Genomic DNA, 23,897 nt, shown 5'->3' on the forward strand with positions numbered 1-23,897 from the left:
AAAGTGTCAGATATTTTTTTATAACCCAACCCTGATCTGTACTTCTCCACAACTTTGTCCCTGACCTGTTTGGAGAGCTCCTTGGTCTACATGGTGCCGCTTGCTTGGTGGTGCCCCTTGCTTAGTGGTGTTGCAGACTCTGGGGCCTTTCAGAACAGGTGTATATATACTGATATCATGTGACAGATCATGTGACACTTAGATTGCACACAGGTGGGCTTTATTCAATTAATTATGTGACATCTGAAGGTAATTGGTTATACCAGAACTTATTTAGGGGCTTCATAGCAAAGGGGGTGAATACATACTGAATACATACTGCACGCACCACTTTTCAGTTTTTAATTTAATTTCAGTAATTGTTTTCATTTCACTTCACCAATTTGGACTATTTTGTGTATGTCCATTATATGAAATCCAAATAAAAATCTATTTAAATTACAAGTTGTAATGCAACAAAATAGGGAAAACGCTAAAGGGGTGAATCCTTTTGCAAGGCACTGTACATGTGCAATGCAGACTAGGTCGCTGGGTACAGTATTGCAGATAGAGGGCAGTCTGGTGGTACTTTGTCTGTCTTGTCAATGAGGTGCATTAGGCCTCACATCAGGGTTAATCCTAGCTCCAAGACATCATGTTAGCTGCCTGGGAGACCTGCAGCAGAATCAACACACACATTCTCTGAGTGAAATCCCTACCCTGTATGGACAGTATTACCCAACCATATTTATAGCAGCAGTAACCCAGCCTGCAGATGTCTGGGTCACACAGCCAATCCCATAGGGAGACCCTCCAAAGTCTCATTGGAGGTAGTGGTGCTGGTTTAGCTTCTTAGCTAGGTCATGCCAACTTTCAAGGGGTCTGTGTTCGTGTGTATCCTATCCACGATAATGAGGGTTGTTTACACACATTATGCAGTTCCAGGTGCATTACCTTAACCCAGGTGAAGGTTGGCCCAATCCATTAATCACAAATACCAGTGTGCTGGAGCTTCTTTTTCAAATATCCTTCCTAACATGCCAGCATGTTTAGACATTTGAGATATTAAGCACATTGTAAAAGTGTTTGACTCCCATTTTCTTGACTCTGTCCAGACGTAGACGAATGCCTGGACCCGTCAACATGTGCCAACGGGAGGTGCTCCAACTTTGAGGGATACTTTGTCTGCTTGTGTCACGATGGATTCACACTCAGCTTAGATGGACAATCATGCGAAGGTAACATCCTAATTCTTTTCCCTAGTGTCTATCTCTATGTTTCATGGTTTTATGTGACTTTCAAACGACAGCCCCAAACCTGTATGGACCAGTGTTGCACAGCCATATTTAACATGAGTTTCTAGGAACCTAATCCATTTCTGTTTAATACCAACCATGGACACATAAAATTACGGCCAAATATATTGGCACCCTTCTGCAGTTATCTTGGTGAAAGGCTGCGCAACCAAGTTCTAGCTCCGGGTGCCAATACTTTTGTCCATGCCACTTGTCTTTAGTTTCTCAATTAAAATTGTGAACATTAGTTTACAAAAATGTATTGGTTGTTTAATGTTGAAAATCTAATCACAAGTTGTGGTAACCAATATATATTTTTGAACTTATTTTAGAAGAAATAGGGAATTACTTAAGAAAACTACATGTGTGTTAATATATTTCGGCGCAACTGTACAAGGACTGTGTTCATGTGGTTGTATCCTATCCACGATAATGAGGGTTGTTTACACACATTATGCAGTTCCAGGTGCATTACCTTAACCCAGGTGAAGGTTGGCCCAATCCATTAATCACAAATACCAGTGTGCTGGAGCTTCTTTTTCAAATATCCTTCCTAGCATGCCAGCATGTTTAGACATTTGAGATATTAAGCACATTGTAAAAGTGTTTGACTCCCATTTTCTTGACTCTGCCCAGACGTAGACGAATGCCTGGATCCATCAACTTGTGCCAACGGGAGGTGCTCCAACTTTGAGGGATACTTTGTCTGCTTTTGTAACGATGGATTCACACTCAGCTTAGATGGACAGTCATGTGAAGGTAACATCCTAATTCTAATCCGTAGTGTCTATCTAGTTTTTCATGGTTCTATTTGACTTTCAAATGACAGCCCCAAACTAGCTCTACCAAGTCCCTGAATGATCTAGAAGACTGGATGACATTATAACTGGATGATGTCATAGTTTAGAGAATCACCCTTTTAGCCCAAGCTGAATTAGCCACTGGTTAGAAACTTCCAGAATGCCCATAAATATATACAGTATAATTGCTGCACAGAGTGAATGCTGTAAAAGTAAGTACTACCCCATAGTGACTCATTTGTTCGGGCACTGTTTGTATATGTGACATAGTTAATGACTCTGCCTGCCTAAGACTGTCAGTTTAGCCCAGCGAAGCACTTTTTCTTGGCTTTTTCCACAGTATTTCATGCCAGTCACAAGGCACCTTGCTTAAAGGACTATTTTACCCATGCAATTGAGTGGTTTTGTTGTTTTCAGTAGTCCCAAGCTAGATGCATTCACACGCAAAAAAAAGCATTTCAAAACGATGTCTGAGTCTAGATATCTAGCTTTGAATGTCCTGATCCAGTCCTGATGTTCACCATTGTCCATTTGAGTCAACTGCTACAACTCCCAAAATTCCCCTCTCTCTAACTGGGTAGAGTGGTCGGTGTGTGGCTTGAACTTGGTTCAACAGCAGGTGTCAAACAGTGGAGGCTGCTGACGGGTGGATGGCTCATAATAATGACTGGAATGACATCAAACACATAGATACCATTCCACTAATTCTGCTCCAGCCATTATTTTGAGCCCGTCCTCCCCAATTAAGGTGCCATCAAAACCTCCTGTGGTGTCCCAAAAGTGCTTCACCTTAATCAAATATATGACAGTAGAGATTATTTCACAGAAAATAATCATGTTCCTTGAGATTTGTCGGAGTTTAGAGTGACGGAAAGTAGCAAACAGCCACGCTCTGAGCAGAGCAGCCCAAGTGGAGCCGTTGCTATACTCACACACATGCAGAGCCAGCAGGAAGCAGGTGACACACAGAGAGGAGCAGCTAATTTACTAACTGAGGAAATGATTTATCATTTCTGGTTTCGGGCAGAACCAATCAGGTCTGGGTAGTGTAGGACCTGAACGTCGTGGGCATGGGTAGGGTTCGGGCCGAGCTCTAGTAAACATTGGTCACAGAGATCATTTGAATTACACACCCATAGTCGGTTGAACACATATGAACAGCGCGACAGGTGGATTCAGCTAGCAAGTACTTTGACTCGGCTATGCAACTTTTTGACAAAAGGCGTGTTTCGATAGCTATGATGCAACTGTAGGCTAAATTATATTTCCAGACCGTATGTATTGTGGATTGACTAGAAATACACGTGAAAATATATTTTTGGTAAAATTCCCCTTTAAGATTGAGGCTTTGTAGCGCACTTTTATAAATCATTCAGGATTTGCCCGGCAGCTCCCATAGTGGACCATAGTGCCCACAGTGAAGCTATTGGGTCCTGCTGAATAAATTATGGAATTTCAATGACCAACTTTGTCTGTTTGGGGCAATGAAATTATATGAAACACTGAGTTGCCACTCAAGTTGCTACCACATATCAATGTCTTTTCATATTTCTCCCAATATGCCCCATCAATATGCCGCTGTTCACCTGGCCCACCTGGCCCAATTTGCCCTCTGGCACCTGAAATGATAAGAATTCTCTCTTTGCTACCTTGCTCAGGAAGTCTGTATCAAAATATGACTTATTCAATGTGAGGACACAACGGGCATTCAAGATGTGGTATAAAGTCCTACAGCATTGACAATACTTTGAACACACCTGTGCATTAAATTGACATTATTGAAAGTATTATTATTTCTTAATGTGCTAGACGTGTTATGTCTCTTGTTATGCATGATCTCATCCTCAAATAGGAATGGGCCATGTTGGATGTTGTTGACTTTAGTGACACCGCTCAGAATTCTCAGTGCAGCACCCTGAGCCTTACTGCTTTTGTGTGATGGTTTGTGTGATGGTTTTGCCTAAGAGTGTTGTGTGTTGTGCCCCAGATGTGGATGAGTGCCAGGATGAGCAGGTGTGTGCCAGGGGACACTGCCAAAACACTGAGGGCTCTTTCCTCTGTAACTGTGGGCCCGGCTTTAGGGCCTCCCCGGCAGGGGACCAGTGTGACGGTAAGACTCTCATTATCCTCTGACCCTTGCCATCACACACTGACTTATACCGTTATACATTTGACTCATACCATTGTACACTTGCGCGTACAATTACACCCTCACATACACAATTACACATTTTCTCATTCAGTACAATGTCTTACTGTGCAGTGGATATTTGGGACACATTGGAGTTAGCTGTGTTTAGATAGATCTGAAAAAAGTTCTTAAAATATACACAGTGTACAAATCATTATGAACACCTGCTCTTTCCACTACAGACTGACCAGGTGAATCCAGATGAAAGCTATGATCCCTTATTGATGTCACCTGTTAAATCCACTTCAATCAGTGTAGATGAAGGGGAGGAGACCAGTTAAATAAGAATTTTGAAGCCTTGAGACAATAGAGACATTGATTGTGTATGTGTGCCATTCAGAGGGTGAATGGGCAAGACAAAATAATTAAGTGCCTTTGAACGAGGTATGGTAGTAGGTGCCAGGCGCACCGGTTTGTGTCAAGAACTGCAACGCTGCTGGGTTTTTCACGCTCAACAGTTTGCCGTGTGCATCAAGAGACAAAAAAGACATCCAGCCAACTTGACACCATCCCAAAAGACATCCAGCCAACTTGACACAACTGTGGGAAGCATTGGAGTCAACATGGGCCAGCATCACTGTGGAACGCTTTCGACACCTTGTAGAGTCTGGCGAATTGATGATGTTCTGAGGCCAAATGGGGGGGACTCAATATTAGGAAGGTGTTCTTAATGATTTGTACACTCAGTATATATAATAATCTGATAATGATTCAGAAGATTGGATTTCTGAACTGGTATCAATATTTTGTACATTGTTAATCTAATTGAATGTATTTTGAATCATGTAATGTACAAACACATGGTAGAAAATATCTAGCTACCCTAATTAAAACCCTGAAACGGACTCTATCTTCCCATAAAGCATAGTGTCTGTGTGCGTCCATGATTGTGTGTGTGTGTGTTGCCTGTATTGAGAGCTGTCCCTTTGGTTGCAGATGTGGATGAGTGCCAGAAGCTGACCATGCCCTGTGACAGGGTGGGCCAGTGTGTCAACAACATGGGCTCCTACCACTGCAGCTGCCCCCAGGGCTACCAGCAGATCAACGGCACCAGCTGCCTAGGTATAGGCCACTCACTCCCTCCCTTACATACTCAAAACATACATGCAAAGACACACACATGTGCACGCACACACACACACACACACACGCACGCACGCACGCACACATACTGACATAGATGCAGACACAGACACCTTCACACTCTCTTTGATGCAATAATTTGATATGCCTATACACACACACACACACATACACCTGAACACACACTCTCACCAATACATTAACTTATTCTGACATACACACACCCACATCATGTGAGCGTGCCAGAGAAGCTGAGAGGCCAGGTGATTTCATATATCTCCCCTGCCTGTGGTAATGCTGATGTCATTCTTCATTATACGTGTGTACAAAGGAATCAGACACTGAGGCACCTGCAACAGTTAACAAGCCTCTGGCCTGTATCTCCCTCCCTTCCTCCTTCCTTCTTTCCCTGGTGTGTCATGTTGAATGATCTCACACCTGCGCCCTGGTCTGGCTGTCCCCAACAGATGTTGACGAGTGTCTGGACGACCCAGAGCTGTGTTCCCCACACGGGGAGTGTCTCAACGCTGAGGGCTCCTTCTACTGCGTCTGTGAGAGAGGCTTCGCTGCCGGCCAGGACAAACACACCTGTGAAGGTAGGCCACACAATAATATGACACCCTGCCTCTTCCAGTGATCTGCAGTTGTTGTGGCGGTGTTTCTCTGGGCCAAGAGGCTTGGTGAAATGCGATATAAGCCGAGTTCGAGTGATTAGAAGTGTTAGGAGGCTTCTCACTGATTCACTGACTCATTTTCTTCACCCAGTCACTCATTCATTCTCTCACTCACTCGCGTCGCTCTTTCTTTGCATCCACATGTGTTGGTGTAGTAGAGGAAAAATGCACGTAAGCACCTTTAACCTCCTATCGCAGATAAGTGCATTGATAATAGAGGGGCTGTTACTCTATTTGCTGTGAATTGCCGTGAATGGCGATCAGCGTTTACACACACACACACACACACACACACACACACACACACGATCTATCCACAACACCAGTTCTTTAGCGGTGGTTTGATTGATAGCAGTGCCATGTTTGGTTGTGGTTTTCTCTGGTTCAACTGATGTGTATCTGACATTTATACGATGTTAGTCGGATGCTTGTCTAACGCCTCCGTCTCATGCCGCATGTTCCCTCCGCTCTGCTGGCTCCGTCTCTCTCCCTGCCGATGCCTTGTTGCTCCTGGAAGAGAGTGGCTTTCATTTCTTTCACATATGGTTTCTGCTTTTCTTCCACCAAAGACCTTGATGCCAGGAGTCTTGCCCCGTGCCAGAGTTGTTTTAAATGCCCTTTCCTGCAGTAAAAAAAGATAAAAAACAGAGAAGGAAGCCTTTGAGCTCGCTGTCTAGACTAGGAGGAATATTTTCTGCTGTACTCTGTTACTCCTGATTTATGCAGGAGCTCAGGCTCAGTGAGTGAGGTCCTCTGTGTGTGTGTGTGTGTGTGTGTGTGTGTGTGTGTGTGTGTGTGTGTGTGTGTGTGTGTGTGTGTGTAAACGCGGACACGTGCGCGGGCGGGCAGGCGTACCCACATACGTATGGAGTTCTGGACATCATAAGCAATTACCACCACAATAGTATTTTTGGTCGTAATCCAATTTGAATCTTTCATGTCATTTCACTGATCCTTTCACTGAGGAAATGAATTAGGGGGATACGCCATCGTACGTGAGCATCCTGCATGTTGTACAAGTCTGTAAAGCTGACAACAGGACATCCTTCAGCAGAGTTAACAGCAGATTACTTTTGCAGGTGCCATCACTGAGGCTGAGGGGTGGGATTCCAATTAGCTAAAGACAGACACATGATCCTCCCAAGCCAAAAGGAGGCAAGCAGAGGAAATAGCATTTACTGTTAGGGGAGTTCTCCTCTTCCCTCCTCCTGTGGTATAAATATGTTTTCAGCCTGAACATGGCTCCACGATAGGCCCCCGTGAGGTGGGGCCACGACCTTGTTTAATGCTGGGAACATGGGCCCAGTGAACCAGCAATAGGACATGGGCCATAAAACACCTCAGCGCCCCCCAGCTCAGCCCCCGCAGCTCAGCCCACCGCTTTCCCTGTTTATTTTGGACCAGCAGAACCACAGCTGAGGAGCAGACTGGGACTGAGGCCCGGACCACAATCAAAGCACAGGGGTCCCGGCCCACAGCTCTTCTACCCAGACTCCAGCTTGGCTTTAGTACAGTAATACCCCAAGGGGCCACAGACTGTCCTCCCCTGTAACAGCCAAAGGATGGTCTGACCCAAGAAGAAGGATGTTTGGGCTCCAGGGAGGGCCTGTTTGACATCTAGATTGAATTGGGTCCAGCAGAGATCAAGAGGAAGATGAAACCTGCTGTGGCCTGTCACATCTGCTTCTGCCGTTGTCTCTCTCTCTGTCTCTTTCATCTCTGGCTCTGATGACGTGAAGCTTTTTCTATGAGTCTCGGTCAACGGACTTTCAGGGTATCCAAGGACATCCAAGTCTTCAACTGTTTGGTGTTTGTTTCAAACACCCCTTGAGAATTTTTTGGGTTGTTGGCATATAGGGCATACCGGTATGCTGAGTTTGTGTGTGTACGTGTGTGTTTCTTTGCAGACGTCGATGAGTGCTCGCATGGCACCAGGTGTGTTGGCGGCTCCTGTGAGAACAGCCAGGGTTCCTACAGATGCCTGTGTGACAGTGGCTACCGCCTGCAGGCAGACACTGACACATGCCTGGGTTGGTAACACTCTGTCACACAACTACATATCCCATCATTCTCTATGCCGATCATGATTTCCTGAGGACCACAATTCAAGCATTGCTACTGTGTTCAGTTCAGTGGGGTGTATAAGTGTTTAGCTGGGTTTTGACTGGGGTTCTGTGGTTCTGTGCTCTCCCAGATATCGACGAGTGTTCAGAGTTGGGGCGGAGCATCTGTGGGGCGTGGCAGTGTGAGAACATGGAGGGCTCCTATAGGTGTGTGGTGGACTGCCCCCCTGGACACAACCATGGCCCAGAGGGCATCTGTATGGGTGAGTCGGCATCATCAGGGCAGCCATAGCCCTGCAAACTTTCAGCTGTCGCCCCATCCAATCCTTTGCTTTAAAATACCAATGCACTCCTATTCCACACATGTATCTCATCTTACCCTCCTCCATCCATCCATCCATCCATCAAAACTCACCTTACCCCCTCACCCATCAACACACCTTTCCATACCATTCCCCATCCATCTACATACATTTTTGTTCTGGCCTATCAACTGCTTTTTGGTGGACAGTGAGCAGTACAAAGAGTCACCTTGGCTTGACATTTGTACATGTACACTATATAAACAAAAGTATGTGGAAATATCTTTACATTTGTGGATTCGACTATTTCAGCCACACCCTTTGCTGGCAGGTGTATAAAATCGAACACACAGCCGTGCAATCTTCATAGACAAACATTGGCAGTAGAACGGTCTTACTGAAGAGCTCAGTGACGTTCAACGTGGCACCGTCATAAGATGCTGCCTTTCTAACAAGTCAGTTCATCACATTTCTGCCCTGCTAGTGCTGCCCCGGTCAACTGTAAGTGCTGTTATTGTGAAGTGGAAATGTTTAGGAGCATCAACGGCTCAGCCACAAAGTGGTAGGCCACACAAGCTCACATAATGGGACCGCCGAGTGCTGAAGCGCGTAGCACATAAAAATGGTCTGTCCTCGCTACCGAGTTCCAAACTGCCTCTGGAAGCAACTTCAACACAAGAAGTGTTTGTCGGGAGCTTCATGAAATGGGTTTCCATGGCCGATAAGCCGCACACAAGCCTAAGATCACCATGATCAATGCCAAGCGTCGGCTGGAGTGGTGTAATGCTCGCCTCCATTGGACTCTAGAGCAGTGGAAACGCTCCAATGCATAGTGCCAACTGTAAAGTTTTGTGGAGGAGGAATAATGGTCTGGGGCTGTTTTTCATGGTTCGGGCTAAGCCCTTTAATTACAGTAAAGGGAAATATTTTATTATAATTATATATATATTTTGTACCTCTACCCCTTTTTCTCGCCAATTTCGTGATATCCAATTGGTAGTTACAGTCTTGTCCCATCGCTGCAACTCCCAAACGGACTCGGGAGAGGCAAAGGTCGAGAGCCGTGCGTCCTCCGAAACACGACCCTGACAAGCTGCTCTGCTTCTTGACACAATGCTCGCTTAACCCGGAAGCCAGCCGCACCAATGTGTCGGAGGAAACACTGTCCAGTTGGCGACCGAGGTCAGCTTGCAGGCGCCCGGCCTGCCACAAGGAGTCGCTAGAGTGCGATGGGACAAGGAAACTCGGACGACGCTGGGCCAATTGTGCGCCACCTCATGGGTGTCACAGCCGGCTGTTACACAGCCTGGGATCGAACCTGGGTCTGTAGTGACGCCTCAAGCACTGCGATGCAGAGCCTTAGTCCGCTACGCCACTCAGGAGGCCCCTAAATGGAAATCTTAATGCTACAGCATACAATGGCATTCTGGACGATTCTGTGCTTCCAACTTTGTGGCAATAGTTTGGGGAATGCCCTTTCCAGTTTCAGCATGACAATGCCCATGTGCACAAAGTGAGGTCCATACAGATATGGTTTGTTGAGATCGGTGTGGAAGAACTTGACTGGCCTGCACAGACACCTTTTGGATTAATTGGAACGCCGACTGCGAGCCAGGCCTAAATGCCCAACATCAGTGTCCGACCTCGCTAATGCAATGTAGAAGAGTGGAGGCTCTGTTATAGCAGGAAAGGGGGGACCAACTCCAAATTAATGCCCATTGTTTTGGAATGAGATGTTTGATGAGCAGGTGTTCACATACTTTTGGTCATGTAGTGTATGTCTCTTGTATGTTTTGGGGGTAGGGGGGTGTGTCAATAGACTTTGCACCATCTCGTTGGTCCAGCTAACTCAAGCTTGTTCTCTACTAATAATCTCCACAGAACAGATTCCTCAGTGACCATAGTAACTCACTATGAGCATCTGTTGTGAGGCAGCAGCATTACGTCTGTTGCGTGTGCTTGTTTGGGGGTCTGGCGGTTGTTTAAACTGTTTGGGTTACACAGTGTTCCAGTTTAGAATGCTCTGTTTGCCCAGCTTAGCCGAGACAAGAGGACGTTTATGTGAGACATGTTTTGTCTACGGCTCGCCATGATTTTCCTAGTGTTCTTTTGTGATAATATTTGAGCATATTTATTACAGTCTTCGCAGAGTGTGGAGTCTAATGTACACACACACACTCATACACCCATACACACACACACAAACTCACTCACACACATGCACACACACACACACACACTGTACATGCAAACATACACACACACTTTTTTCAGTGTGGATCTGCCTTTCATTTATTTTGGCCCTGCCTCTATATGCTTCGTGGTATACTGTACTGTTCTGCTTTGCCTCTGGACACAGCAAATATTTTCAGCTTGAACTGTCTGGATGCTCATACTCATAATAAATGGCACCAATGAGAGATTTGCTTCAAAACCTGAGACTAGTTCCACTGCAGCTCAGTGGGTGTAGGCCTCTGCTGTTCTGTAGGTCAACTGGTCCTAACTGAGGAACCACCTCTACCACCGAGACTGTATAAAAGAACAGGTAACTAAACTTTGACCCTTCTCCTCCTCGTTCTGCAGACATTGATGAGTGCAACGTCAATGCCACAGGGTGTGGCAGCCACGGCTTCTGTGAGAACATGGTCGGATCCTTCCGCTGCCTGTGTGACCGGGGCTACCAGGAGTCCCAGGAGGGCCTCGGCTGTGTGGGTGAGTAGGACTGGGGTGTGTCAGTGTGTCTGGGTGGGTTTTGGGCGACAAAATCTCATTGATTGATTATCAGACAAGTCACAGGCTTTTGGTTATGACTCAGGCTACTACGCCAGTGACGTGCATAATGCTAAGCTACGTAACATGCTACAGTAGCAAAATGTTCTGATCATATGAGTAAACTAGAATAAAGATGATCATGAGCACTCACTCACCTCAGCTAATAGTTTCCCAGCCTAATTGTTACCAAATATCAAAACCGGGATTTAGTGTGAACCAAAATCTGACATTGATTGATTTTTCAAGACAAGTCCCCCATGCTTGTCTCCAAGCAGCACGATGGCACTGTCCCAATCAAAACAGTGCTGAAATGATCATCTTGGTGGCAATACACGATTGTTGCTTTAAATTAGTGTAACGGTTGGATATTACTTTGGGAGTTTCAGTCGAACTTTAAGCAAGAATTTGATACATGCCTTCAATTGCATTAGCCTACTTTGTTCCAATATTTAACCATTCCTAACTAAGATGAGTTGTCCTCTCTCTGTGCTTGTTCTAGGCCCAGTGGCTGCATTCTTCTCAACACCAGTTTATCTCTATATGCTGTTTTTTATATATCAGGCTTTTTTTGGTGTTCGGGCTCAATTCATTTCTGTGATGTCAGACCAGGCCCGGGCTTGGGTTTCAGCGCACCGGGCTTGGGTTTCAGCTCACCGGGCTTGGGTTTCAGCTCACCGGGCTTGGGTTTCAGCTCACCGGGCTTGGGTCGGACTGGCCTCAAATTTTCAGGCCCGATGAGAACTCTAATATCATGCTGTGGGCCAAAAACTCTATCCCACCCAAACAGGCTAAAATTCCAGGTGTTTTTTTTGTAGCTCTTACACTAAAAGGGCATTATCATTTTTACAACTTCAGAGTGTAATTTCGACCTCATAGTGTGGAAATATATATATATATTTTTTTAACTGAAAATAACGTTTTTGACTGCACTGCCCCTTTAACACTGGCTAATTTGCTGTGTGCTATGAAAGGGCTTCCATATATTTCAAGAACCTTTTAGGATTCTGAAGAACTGTAGATGCCACGTCGAGAATCCCCCACTTAACTCAAAGGTTCTTTATCGGGCAAAAGTTCAAACCATTTAAGAACCTTCATTCTTTTCAGTGTAAGTGTCCTGCTGAAAGCATTGGAACACTCTTAAAACCAAACTGCTAGCGTTGATGGCTAAAACTTCTGCTCCCTTCTTGAGACAACTCCAGCAGAGTTGTCATGACGACTGAATGACAGCTCACTCCTATTATGTATATGCTGGGTAGTCTGCCATGGCTATATCTGTCAACCTCGAAAACCAAGAGTAACCTTTTCAATCTTAAAATGAGATTTAGTTCCTCATTCAATGGCAACTACTGTAGCCTTTAGCCAATTATAAACATGAATTTGTCCATGCAAAGCAATAGGAAGTATGATTGAGTGTATTTTCCTGACAGCTATTTTCCTCTGAAGTTTGTTGGCAGTGCTAGAAATGTATGCTTCATGCTACTCTTCCAGATTGTGTAAGCATTGTAGATATGAAATCATGTCATCGAAGACTTGCATGTGATGATATGGTGTGGGCCATTTTAATGCAGGGCCATTTTGGGACAGTAGTTTCCCCTCTTTGCATTGAAAAAAAAAGAAGATGGTAGACATGTCGCCGGACATTTGATCGATGTGGCCATTTATTTTCATTCAATTTGAAGGTGTAGCTCACGCTGTTACGTTTTAAACATCTCCCGCTGTGTCTGCAGTGCTCCTCAGACCCTAGGATTGGAAAATGCACTGGAGCTTAGACTCTGCTGTCTCACACACAAGCATACACACACTCGCAGGCACACACACGCACGCAAACACACACACACATACCGTTGAAGTGGAAGTAATGGAGAGTTGTAAAAGCTGTATCTGCTGTCTGTCAGTGTGAGTCCAGGGTTCTGGTTCCTGTCTGCCTATCCCCACTGAAGAGAAAGATTGACTGTAAGACAGAGAATTTGATGACATTTTGTCTGAAGTTGTCTGAATCAGATCTATAGGTTACACAAAATGTTCTTTCTTGATGTAATGTACCGTATGTTTGGTCGACCAGGTTCTTTCTCAGTCAATAGCTTTTTCTGGTCTGGACTTGGCTGTGGTGGTTCGCTGTCAGTGATGCATGGCTTTCATTTCAGCCCCGGGCTGCATGTGGATTCAAAGGTGAGTGTGTTCTGTCCGAAAATCCATCCCTGATACCAAATCAAACCCCAGACAACCCCATCACCTTGGACTGATGTCTTCCTCAGCCAAGCCAGGGGTCATTCTTCCACAGACCCACAGAAAACCACTGCTCACTCTGTCAAAAGAGCTCAGAATGCTGTTCTTTTTTGTTACTCTCAATTTCATTCTCTCGGTTTGAGGGAGTTTGAGGGAGTGGGGAATCATCATCAGATAGAGAGCCAGTGAGTTCATGTTTTTGGACAAGCTGAAGAATTGGAGCTCGTTTGTCTTGGTGGTTTCTTTAACTGGGCCCATGCAGTTCCCATCTATTCCAATTTCCTCCTGCAGAAAGGCCTGTCAGAGCCCTGAAAGTGGGTCGCAGGCGCTCCCATATTGAAGCTGATAAAATACTTCCTTCAGCCAGACCTCTCTGACCTGTGTGCACATACATACACGCACGCGCACGTATACATTCATACATTTACACAAACACTTTTACACACACATGCACTCCCTGCACCATACACACATACACTAACCTGCAACGCACACCGATACACACGCACATGCACACACGCACGTGGACACACACACACACACAGTCCACTTACGCATACGGTCTCTCTTGCTTTCTTTCTCTCACACACACACTCTCCATCTGTACCTTGGCAAGTGTTGGTGGGTCCCACCCCAGCCCTGTACAGCCAGCTGCCTCTGTTCTTCACTCTGCTGTGGCTTGCACAGATGGTCTCGCCCCCCAAACTACTGGAAGTGGTCAACCGCCAACCCCAACCCGCCAACCCCCCACTCCCTCACTCCTCTCCCCATCTCTGGTTACACCCAGACAGACGCACCCCTGAGCCTCTCGGATTGTTTTCTGCTTCCCAGATAAAGAAGCCATTTTGGATCGTATTAACCTGTTTGTTACATACTGGGATTCAGACAGCGTAGCCTATCTGTCTGTGTCCTTTCTTTTCACAGTTCATGTCATTGAACGGAACACTGTCTGACTGTCAAGTGATTTAAGTGATATGTTTCATTGATGCTACTCTCTCTCTCTCTAGTCCAGCTAGCTACAACTTTAAACAAGATGAAAAAGCCAACAGCTGTGCTTTTTCTGACACTGCTGGACTGAGGCTGGGGTAGCGGTTGTGGCTGAACCCAGACAATGACTGTGCATAGTGAACAAGGTGCTACAGGGTCAAGCCAGACAGACCAGCTTTTAATGAGGGCACCGCGGTGCGTGCTGACACCAGAAAAGCAGTAGCAGGTTTTAATGTCAAATTAATTATAGTTTCTCCTCAGGATGCGTTGAGCCGAGCGACAAGGAAGGCTTATAACTAGAGGGAGGGACTTTTAATTTTTTATTTTTGTCTGCTTCCTGCATTACAGTAGGTACCTGGGCTGTTGATGAGCTTTTTGATCCATTGCGGCAGATATATGCGATAGCGGCCATTGTGGGTGACTATGCCAAGCCATCTGTGCTCTGAATCACACAATGATAGTCTCTCTGGCTCCTGCGACTGGCTATTTCTGCCCAGTCACATACCGGAGGGGGAGGAGAAGAGAATAGGAAAGAGAGAGAGACAGGCTGGGAAGTTGCCTCTCTGCGTACATAAAAATAAGTTATACAAAACATGAGGAACACCGTCCTAATATTGAGTTGCACCCCCACTTTTGCCCTCAGAACAGCTCATTTTTTCGGGGCATGGAAGGTGTCGAAAGCGTTCCACAGTGATGCTGGCCCATGTTGACTCCAATGCTTCTTACAGTTGTGTCAAGTTGGCTGGATATCCTTTGGGTGGTGGACCAGTCTTGATGCACATGGGAAACTGTTGAGCGTGAAAAACCCAGCAGCGTTGCAGTTCATGACACAAACCGGTGCGCCTGGCACCTACTACCATACCTCGTTCAAAGGCACTTAAATCCTTTGTCTTGCCCATTCACCCTCTGAATGGCACACATACACAATCCATGTCTCAAGGCTTAAAAATCCTTATCTAACCTGCCTCCTCCGCTTCATCTACACGGATTGAAGTGGATTTAACAAGTGACATCAGTAAGGGATCATAACTTCCACCTGGATTCACCTGTTCAACCTGTCATGGAAAGTTAATAATGTTTTGTACACTCAGTATATATCGCCATCGAAATAGAGCCAGTCGTTCTTCCCACTAACCTATCTAGCTATACTATACTGTAACTGCATTTCTCTCTGTTTACATATTAAATCACTTCCGATGGCTGGGCAGCAGAGATGTACTGTGTAGCCAAATTGTGGTATATAAACTGGTATATAAAATGTTTAATGCATAAGGACAGAATCCTCTGAAATGGAGAAAGAACATTTCTACAAATGTACTTTGCTGTCGTCCCATTCTGCTGAGCAGGAAAGGCCGTGCAATATGTTTATATATCATCCTCTTATGAGGCAAAATCTGCCTTTTCCATTGTGATTCTGGACTGGCCCACCCCCTTTTTAGTGCTCCCCTATTGGGACACACCCACTCTCTTCCTCCCCGCTCTCTCCTTAACACTTTCTAGCTCATTGACAATCTGGCCCACACCACGGTGTGAAGTATCGGACAGGGTGTTGGGGATACGGAGCAGATCAGAGCACGTAGGAACCAGATGGCTTTTTACGTTAAGTTCCACTTCCGGGTTGATGTTTTCTCTGCACGTTCATTCATAACTGGAGAGACATACATGGATGGGTGCATGTGTATAACCACAGCCAAGTCAAAGGAAAAAATACATGTTGTTGGAGAGTGAAATAGATATTTGAGTGTCTCTTCTTTAATGTATAAGCCTATTTATTGATTTTGAGCTCTTACTGTTTTGTTTAAGAGAAATCCATTTCCAAAGGTTTTTCACCCGCTCCCCACACAGTACATCACTTAGTGTCTTCATTTGTCTTTATCAGCTACTTGTCCCAGTGAATGAAGCCGGACAAAGCCACATATGTGAGGCATTACATGAATGAGATGGAAGGTTGCTAACCTTGCATATTAGTGCTAACCGCAAACCAAGGTGTTGTGTTCTCCCTGCAGATGTCAACGAGTGTGATCTGCTGAGCGGTGTGTGTGGCGAGGCCTTGTGTGAGAACGTGGAGGGCTCCTTCCTGTGTATGTGCCCCGACGAGGACCAGGAGTACAACCAGATGACCGCCAAGTGCAGTCCCGCTCCCACAGGTGACCCACACATTGCCTGAACACAAATAAAGATTTTCAAATAAAAGCTTTTCAAAATAAAGCTTTTCAAAATAGTTTCAAATTAGAACTGAGTAAAGTTGTCCTCAGATAAAGGGGGTGATGGAGGGTTAAGAAGTCTCCCAAGTTACATGGTTCATTGAAATCAACACATTAGTGGTGATCGTGACATTCCATTGTGTGAATCCCCTTACATTAACAAGACTGTATAGGGAATGTTAAGGGCATTGTCCCAGACGACCATATTAACTTTTAACACTCTGTTGTTCAATTTGAGAGGAGTGGTGTTCTGATGAATGAGGGGGCCTGGCTCTGTGGACCCACGTTCGGGGGACTCCCTTGTCTCTGCCTGAGTGTAAATATCTAATGAGAAACGGAGCCGGCTGTGTGTCTTTCTGGTGGATGTATACTGTAGTACGGGGCTTTAGGTCGGGTCCCAAAGCTCGACATTAACCTAGACTTCTTGTCCGACTTAACCACATGACCTCAAGTAGAGTATGTTCTCTGTTACATCTGAAAACAGTCCCAAATATTTAAGGAGGACAGTTTATCATTACGTAATGTTCGGAATTAGAGCATGCCCTGTGCTCACAACAGCAGACGTTACGTAATAGTGTGATTTGCTTTGGAAGAATGTGAAAGGCCATTTCCATGTTGTAGCAGGAAAAGCTGGGTTTTTCTGAGAATGGGCAATTAGATATGAGTCTCTGGTGATCTGTAATTATCATAGGAATTCGCAGAGCACAAAACAATGAGACAGAAACCGCAGTGTGTGTGTGTGTTTGCGTGCGTGTGGAGGGTTTAGGGGAAACCAAGCAGAGGAGGAAGAGGGGACGGGACGGGACGGGGGGGGGGTGGTTCTCGTCTCTCCGTGAATATCTTAAAAGTCGTGTGAGCAGCTGTGTACTCTGGTCCTCCAGGCGTATCACATTCATCATGTGCCTTATCTCTCCAGCACGCTCTAAATGTGTCAGTTTACACTCCTGCATGGGGAAATGTCACAGAGAGAGAGACTCATCCCTCCCCGGGTTAACCCATTGCTGTCACTCTAAAACGTTACTGGTTCACTCGCACGACAGGTGATATCACTGAACACTATCCTTGAGCGATTTCTGTGCAATAAAGTGTTTTCTCCCCTCTGTTCCCTGTACAGCCTCGTCAGTGGAGAGGAAGGAGTGTTACTACAACCTCAATGATGAGAACCTGTGTGAGAACGTGCTGACCAGCAGTGTCACCATGGAGGAGTGCTGCTGTACGCTGGGGGCAGGCTGGGGGGACAACTGTGAGGTGCACCCCTGCCCCGTCCAGGGCACTGGTGAGGAAGCACACACATAAAACACACACACACACACAAACACATGACATAGTACACATTTCCTTGTCTCTCTCTTCAAACAGATCAGTTTTCCCAGATGTGTCCAGCTGGAAGAGGCAGTGTCCCAACCGGTGACACTGTGTTTGGAGTGACTGCAGCCGGGAGTTATAAAGGTATGTGAACTCAGAGACTCAGTACAGGCTAAACAGAGCCTTGGCTCACAGCAGTAGTGTTCAGAAAATGCAGTGAGAACACTATGAATCAGACAATGAGTTAACAACAAACCCGGGACTTGAATAGCCTTACGGAGCTCCGTTTTCTGCTGTTGAGATGCTGCTATTAATGTCATCGCAGCTGCCTCTCTCCCAGGCAGGCCTCTGTCTGTGCTCTTGTTGTGTGTGTGTGTGTGTGTGTGTGAGTGTGTGTCTGTCACTTTAGTTTGCCTCTCTCTCTCAGGCTTGGAGTCCCAGAACAGAAATGCCAGCCTCTGATGTCTGGAGACCTAACACTAGCACATCTCCTCTCGCTCTCCTGTTCGCCTTTCCTCTTCCTCTCTCCTCTTCTCTCCCTCTCCTTTCCCAGCCCCACAATCTTACTGTAGCTTGTTCCCCTCGCACGAAAGTTAATTCATCGAACCAACGGCCTTAATTCAATAGTATAATTTATTACAGCAAAGGCAGTCTGGTAGAGAGGGGCTGGCAAGTGAATATGGTATATTCTGAGAGAGGGAGAGACGGGCTGGGAAGGCAGGTTTCCAGGGACAGTTTCTGAGCACCAGTCTGGAAATGTCTTCAATTGGTGGATCTGTTAGCACAGCTGATTGTGGTCTCAGTTGCAAACACCAACGCCCAACCGACAGCACACACAAGGAAGAGGAGAGTACTGTAACACAGAACTGATTGTTGATGGAGTTCTTCTCTAAGCCTCTCTGGGTTTCATCTCATTAAAGTGTTGAGTTGGTCTCACCTTTCCAGAAACATGAAAAGTAGTGACCGTTTGAATACTGGAAATTGAGTAGTATTGGTGTTCCTTCAGCTTTAGTGGCGGAGTAACTGCATTCTTACATTGTTATCTCAATAGCAAGAGATGAACTAAAAATGTCTCTGTGGCTGTCTCTGTGGCTGTCTCTGTGGCTATCTCTGTGGCTGTGTGGGCTGTTGTTAAGACTCTGTTGTCCTCTCCCTCCCAGATGCAGATGAGTGTGCATTGTTTGGCCAGGAGATCTGTAAGGATGGCTTCTGCTTCAACAGCCCAGGAAGCTATGAGTGTTACTGTAAGACTGGCCTGTACTACGACGAGGTCAAGTTGCAGTGCAGAGGTCAGTAGGAAGGTCATTCACATTAGTTAGTATTAATTCAACCCAAACATATTTGATTTACTCACAACATGATGCCATTTTTTGCGACATTCAAAAGATTGGAATCAATAGCCCTTAGTCTACTAATATGCCATTTCCACAGCCCTGTGTCATTAAACTGTCCACACACATTAAAAGTAGTTAGTAGTACTGTACCACAGCCTGTGTGTTGGCTGGCTGGCCAGGGGTGTGTAGGGTGGGGCCCCTCCCTGGGTTAGGTAGGGTCAGGGCCTGGTGAGAGGCAGGGCGGGGACACGGGACACTCTGGGGGTGACGCAGGGCCAGACTGCGGTGACCTATGTGCCAAACCCAGCAGGCCCAGGCAGCAAGTCCCAAACCACCAACCGGGCCACACTGGAGGGACCCTGGCCCTCTGCCGGGCCCCACACCGCACCCTTGGCCCCGGGACACAAGCGCAGGATGCCTGTGGTCCGCCTGCGGAGTTCCGCCACATTTGTGTTGGATTATTTGGACAGGCTGAGACTGGGCGGAGGCTCCAGCAGAGGTTTGGCCTGTACCCCGGACGGTCCTGGTTTTACCCCGTTACGCGTGGACTAGAGAAACCAACCACTACCACCACCAGTCTTATGGCCGTGTTCTATTTGGGATATGAGGATATTTCTTAAAAGGGATGGAGGGGTATTTTTGAAAGTGTAGAATATTGAGTGGATGTGTATTTCAGTTGTATGTCTGGGTGGATATGTTTTTTTTTGTTCATTCATTTCCTCAGCAATTATGAAACCAAAGGCCTGATGTGTATCTAATGCGTTTGCTGTGGCTGCACATTTCAGAAATACACGTCTTTCCTTTTGGGGCTGACACACAATCCAAATACGAGGTTTATTTGTCCCAACACCTGCAAACAACCCCCTTGAAGCTGTAGTAGTTGAGGTATCATTCACAAAAACATGTTTACTGTCTAGCATACTGTCTCTGACGCATACTTTTTTTTTTTTACTAACACAAGGAAAAGGGATTTGCCCTCTCATTAATAGGAAATAGAAAATGCAGTTTATTAGAAGCATTTCTGTCTCCGTTCTATGTAAGTGGATGCTTAATTGGATAGGTTAATGAGTGTAAATGACTGTGTGTTTGTGCCACAGGCGTGCAGACTGCGTTTCATTAAGGGAATCGGGCTGAGGCGACAGAACTCCCAACAGCACCTTTTCAAATATTTGTCTCCACCCCCCACAGATATTGATGAGTGTCAGGAGGTGTCTAGCTGTGTGGAGGGAGTGTGTTTGAACACACATGGCTCCTACATGTGTTTCTGTACACACCCGATGGTGTTGGACTCTGACAACAAGAGCTGTGTGATCGCCCCTGACGTGGCAGGTAAGAACCCTTATGAAGGATGCTAAAATAAGCACGGTTTAAGGTTAGCATGCTCTTATATTGTCTCTGTTTTCGTAAACACGTTTTTAAAAAGGTCTTTCTCGTGGAGATCGTAGAACTTGTCACACCGTATTGTGTGTTTCATAGTGAGGTAACGATTGTGATTGAGATGTACTGTGTCTGTTGCAGAGCAACATGGTGAGCAGACTGGCTACCAGGGTGTTTGCTGGCAGACGGTAACAGACAATCTGACAGACACTCTGACAGACACTCTGACAGACACTCTGACCTGCACCAAGCCCCTTGCCAACAGAAAGACCACATACACAGAGTGTTGCTGTCTGTTTGGAGAGGCCTGGGGCATGGACTGTACCCTCTGCCCCCTCAAGAACACAGGTACTACAAACCACACCAGCATTCATGTCCATCTATCAACTCTACTGTTATAATGACTTTATCCATGACCTATTATCCTTTGTGAATAGAGTTAACTTTTAGGTAAATGCTTCTTCACCCAGTCTCGTGTGAGGTATATTATAGAACCCCATACAGCTGGTCTCAGAGTGATTATGGTGGTCAGTGCTTGAACCAGACGTGGTCCTTCCTGTGGTGGACCAGGCCCTTTCAGACCTCATACCCAGGACTAGTGACACCTCATTAGGCTTGGCCTCTGCCAGCTGCCTTCTAATGCTCCTGTCCCCTGGAGGCTCCGAGATCTAGCCTGCCCTGGGGCCAATCCTCTACCACTCCCCTTTTCCACTCCCCTGTGTCTAGGCAGGGAGGGCTGGTTGCTAATGCATGTCCCCACCACACTGCCAGGGTGGAGGGCTGGTTGCTAATGCATGTCCCCACCACACTGCCAGGGTGGAGGGCTGGTTGCTAATGCATGTCCCCACCACACTGCCAGGGTGGAGGGCTGGTTGCTAATGCATGTCCCCACCACACTGCCAGGGTGGAGGGCTGGTTGCTAATGCATGTCCCCACCACGCTGCCAGGGTGGAGGGCTGGTTGCTAATGCATGTCCCCACCATGCTGCCAGGGTGGAGGGCTGGTTGCTAATGCATGTCCTCACCATGCTGCCAGGGTGGAGGGCTGGTTGCTAATGCATGTCCCCACCACGCTGCCAGGGTGGAGGGCTGGTTGCTAATGCATGTCCCCACCACGCTGCCAGGGTGGAGGGCTGGTTGCTAATGCATGTCCCCACCACGCTGCCAGGGTGGAGGGCTGCGATGTGTATTATGGGGAGTTGCGGACTGGGACGTGGGGACTGGGATGTGGGGACCTCCCTCTGAATAAACAACACTGCTATTCCAGCCCACTGGAAGATGGAACTGGTTTTTAAATGTGAGTTTTGAGTGATTTTCCAAGCAGTTTGTCTTGGAATTCGTATCTTCATGTGAGAATGATGTTGAACTGACAGTTTAGTAGGTGCCGTTGATAAGTCACAAGAGCTAGGTTTGAACATTGTAGCTGTGCGACATCGGTCTACAGCTGCTCTTTCTGCCGCTTGCACGCTTTACAAAAGCTGTTTTTTTATCTCATTCAGAAACATTGACAGAATCCAGAATAATACATTTCGAAGTCTGGGTCACTTTTAGGTTTTCAAAGATTTGCGAAACACCCTTATGGAAGACTGTTTCTTCTCGTCCAACATCCGATCTCCCACTCGGATCTTTACTGAATAACTCAGATGCAGGTGTGTGAGGTGTGTGAGGTGTGTGAGGTGTGTGAAGTGTGTGAGGTGTGTGAGGTTTGTGAGGTGTGTGAGGTGCGTGAGGTGTGTGAGGTCACCGCTGCTCTCCATAGAGAGACCAGAACAGAACACACGCTCGTTTGTTCTCATCAGGTCCACTCAGATCTCTCTGCGGTCCCTCTCTGATGCGTCTCCTGTGTAGACGTTCTTGTGGGAGAGAGCGGAGGCAGGCAGGTGCGTGGGATTAGCAGGGGACTGTAGGGGATGGCTGGCCGGGGTGTGCAGATGAAAGACTCTGGGTTAGGTTCCCACAGTACAGTAACCAGGAAGGAGGGGGATCAGAGCAGGTGCTGTGCTGTGTGTTGAAAGACACATTCAGTAGGGAAGTCAGCCACTAGCCACAAACCAGAGTATTCACTTTAGTCAAATATCCCTCTGTCTTCTAAGCCAAGTGATGATGGCAATGTAATTACTTGGAAGAACCATGGAAGTGTTGACATTTTGGATGTCCTGCAGTTCTTAGAATGACAGAAAAGAGTTGTATTTATCAAACGTATAAGCTATTTGTCATGTTTTCTCTCTTTGGGTTGGAATAGAAGTGACGGCTGCAGATATCCTTCTCTGGCTCCTCATATCTACTGTGGTCAGAAGGCTACTCAGCCTCTCTCTTCTCCTATCTCTCTTTGTTTCAGATGTCTCGATCTCTTTCAATCTCTTTTTCTCTTTTTCTTTCTCTCTCTTAGAGGATATGTATGTCTCTCTCGTTTCCGTCAGATGGTCATGTCTCAGTCTCTCTCTCCATTATCTCACAGAGGACTATGCCTCCATGTGTAACGTGGCAATGAGTGGAGGACAGGGGCATCCGTATGGTCGCGATGCCCTCGTGGCCGGGCCTGTCCAGGAGTACGAGGTCAGCCTGGACTACGAGCCTCACCCCGACCAGCCTGGTGCCCTGCCCCTGTACGAGGACGAGGAGAGTGAGTGAACCAGTCCCCACCACACTGTAAAACACACTGATGAAGCTCAAACAGGCAGAGAAAATAAGGAGCTGATGGAGAGGTTGGGATAAGCTGCCTATTCTCTCAATGATAGCTCGTTGCTGCCATCATGTGTCCATATGAATTACTACATGTCATGACCACAATAATTTTTCTGTAGGTAGGCAGAAATAGTAGTCATGTTAGTCTGTATTTTCAGTGTAACCAAGGTCTTCCAAGGTCATAAATACATTATTATTAATGATCAATTATTGTATCTAATCAAGCAAGTTAAATCTCAATATTTTACTTAAAATGAAGACATTTCTGTCATACTAATGTGAGTATACATTCTTAAGTCATTTCACTGCATTCACATCTTACATAAGTCAAATCAAATCAAATCAAATGTGCCGAATACAACCTTACAGTGAAATGCTTAAGTATAAGCCCTTAACCAACAATGCAGTTTTAAGAAAAATAAGTGTTAAGTAAAAAATAGATAAGTAAAAAAATGTAAGTAACAAATATTTTAAAAGCAGCAATAAAATAACAATAGCGAGGCTATATACAGGGGGTACCGGTACTGCTTGCCGTGCGTTAGCAGAGAGAACAGTCTATGACTAGGGTTTCTGGAGTCTTTGACCATTTTTAGGGCCTCCCTCTGACACCGCCTGGTATAG

The 23,897-nt window shown here is 46.1% G+C and overlaps 1 protein-coding gene across 6 annotated transcripts in view; it reads left to right on the top strand.

The window, feature by feature from the left end:
- ltbp1 (latent transforming growth factor beta binding protein 1) overlaps window positions 1-23,897 on the top strand; it is a 123,896-nt gene that overhangs the window by 85,061 nt on the left and 14,938 nt on the right. For 5 of the 6 annotated variants that reach the window (XM_024424753.2, XM_024424755.2, XM_024424754.2 and 2 more), the window contains 15 exons: window positions 1,095-1,217; window positions 1,911-2,033; window positions 4,062-4,184; window positions 5,202-5,327; window positions 5,816-5,944; window positions 7,930-8,052; window positions 8,217-8,348; window positions 10,971-11,099; window positions 16,379-16,519; window positions 17,691-17,852; window positions 17,936-18,025; window positions 19,042-19,170; window positions 20,404-20,544; window positions 20,734-20,940; window positions 23,050-23,214. In XM_024424753.2, the coding sequence (XP_024280521.2) occupies window positions 1,095-1,217; window positions 1,911-2,033; window positions 4,062-4,184; window positions 5,202-5,327; window positions 5,816-5,944; window positions 7,930-8,052; window positions 8,217-8,348; window positions 10,971-11,099; window positions 16,379-16,519; window positions 17,691-17,852; window positions 17,936-18,025; window positions 19,042-19,170; window positions 20,404-20,544; window positions 20,734-20,940; window positions 23,050-23,214 (2,043 nt within the window). The remainder of the gene's footprint in view (window positions 1-1,094; window positions 1,218-1,910; window positions 2,034-4,061; window positions 4,185-5,201; window positions 5,328-5,815; window positions 5,945-7,929; window positions 8,053-8,216; window positions 8,349-10,970; window positions 11,100-16,378; window positions 16,520-17,690; window positions 17,853-17,935; window positions 18,026-19,041; window positions 19,171-20,403; window positions 20,545-20,733; window positions 20,941-23,049; window positions 23,215-23,897) is intronic. The other variant, XM_024424757.2, reaches the window with a different exon arrangement.

The sequence above is a fragment of the Oncorhynchus tshawytscha genome, linkage group LG06 (genome assembly GCF_018296145.1).
Source record: "Oncorhynchus tshawytscha isolate Ot180627B linkage group LG06, Otsh_v2.0, whole genome shotgun sequence".
In the NCBI taxonomy this organism is placed as follows: domain Eukaryota; kingdom Metazoa; phylum Chordata; class Actinopteri; order Salmoniformes; family Salmonidae; genus Oncorhynchus; species Oncorhynchus tshawytscha.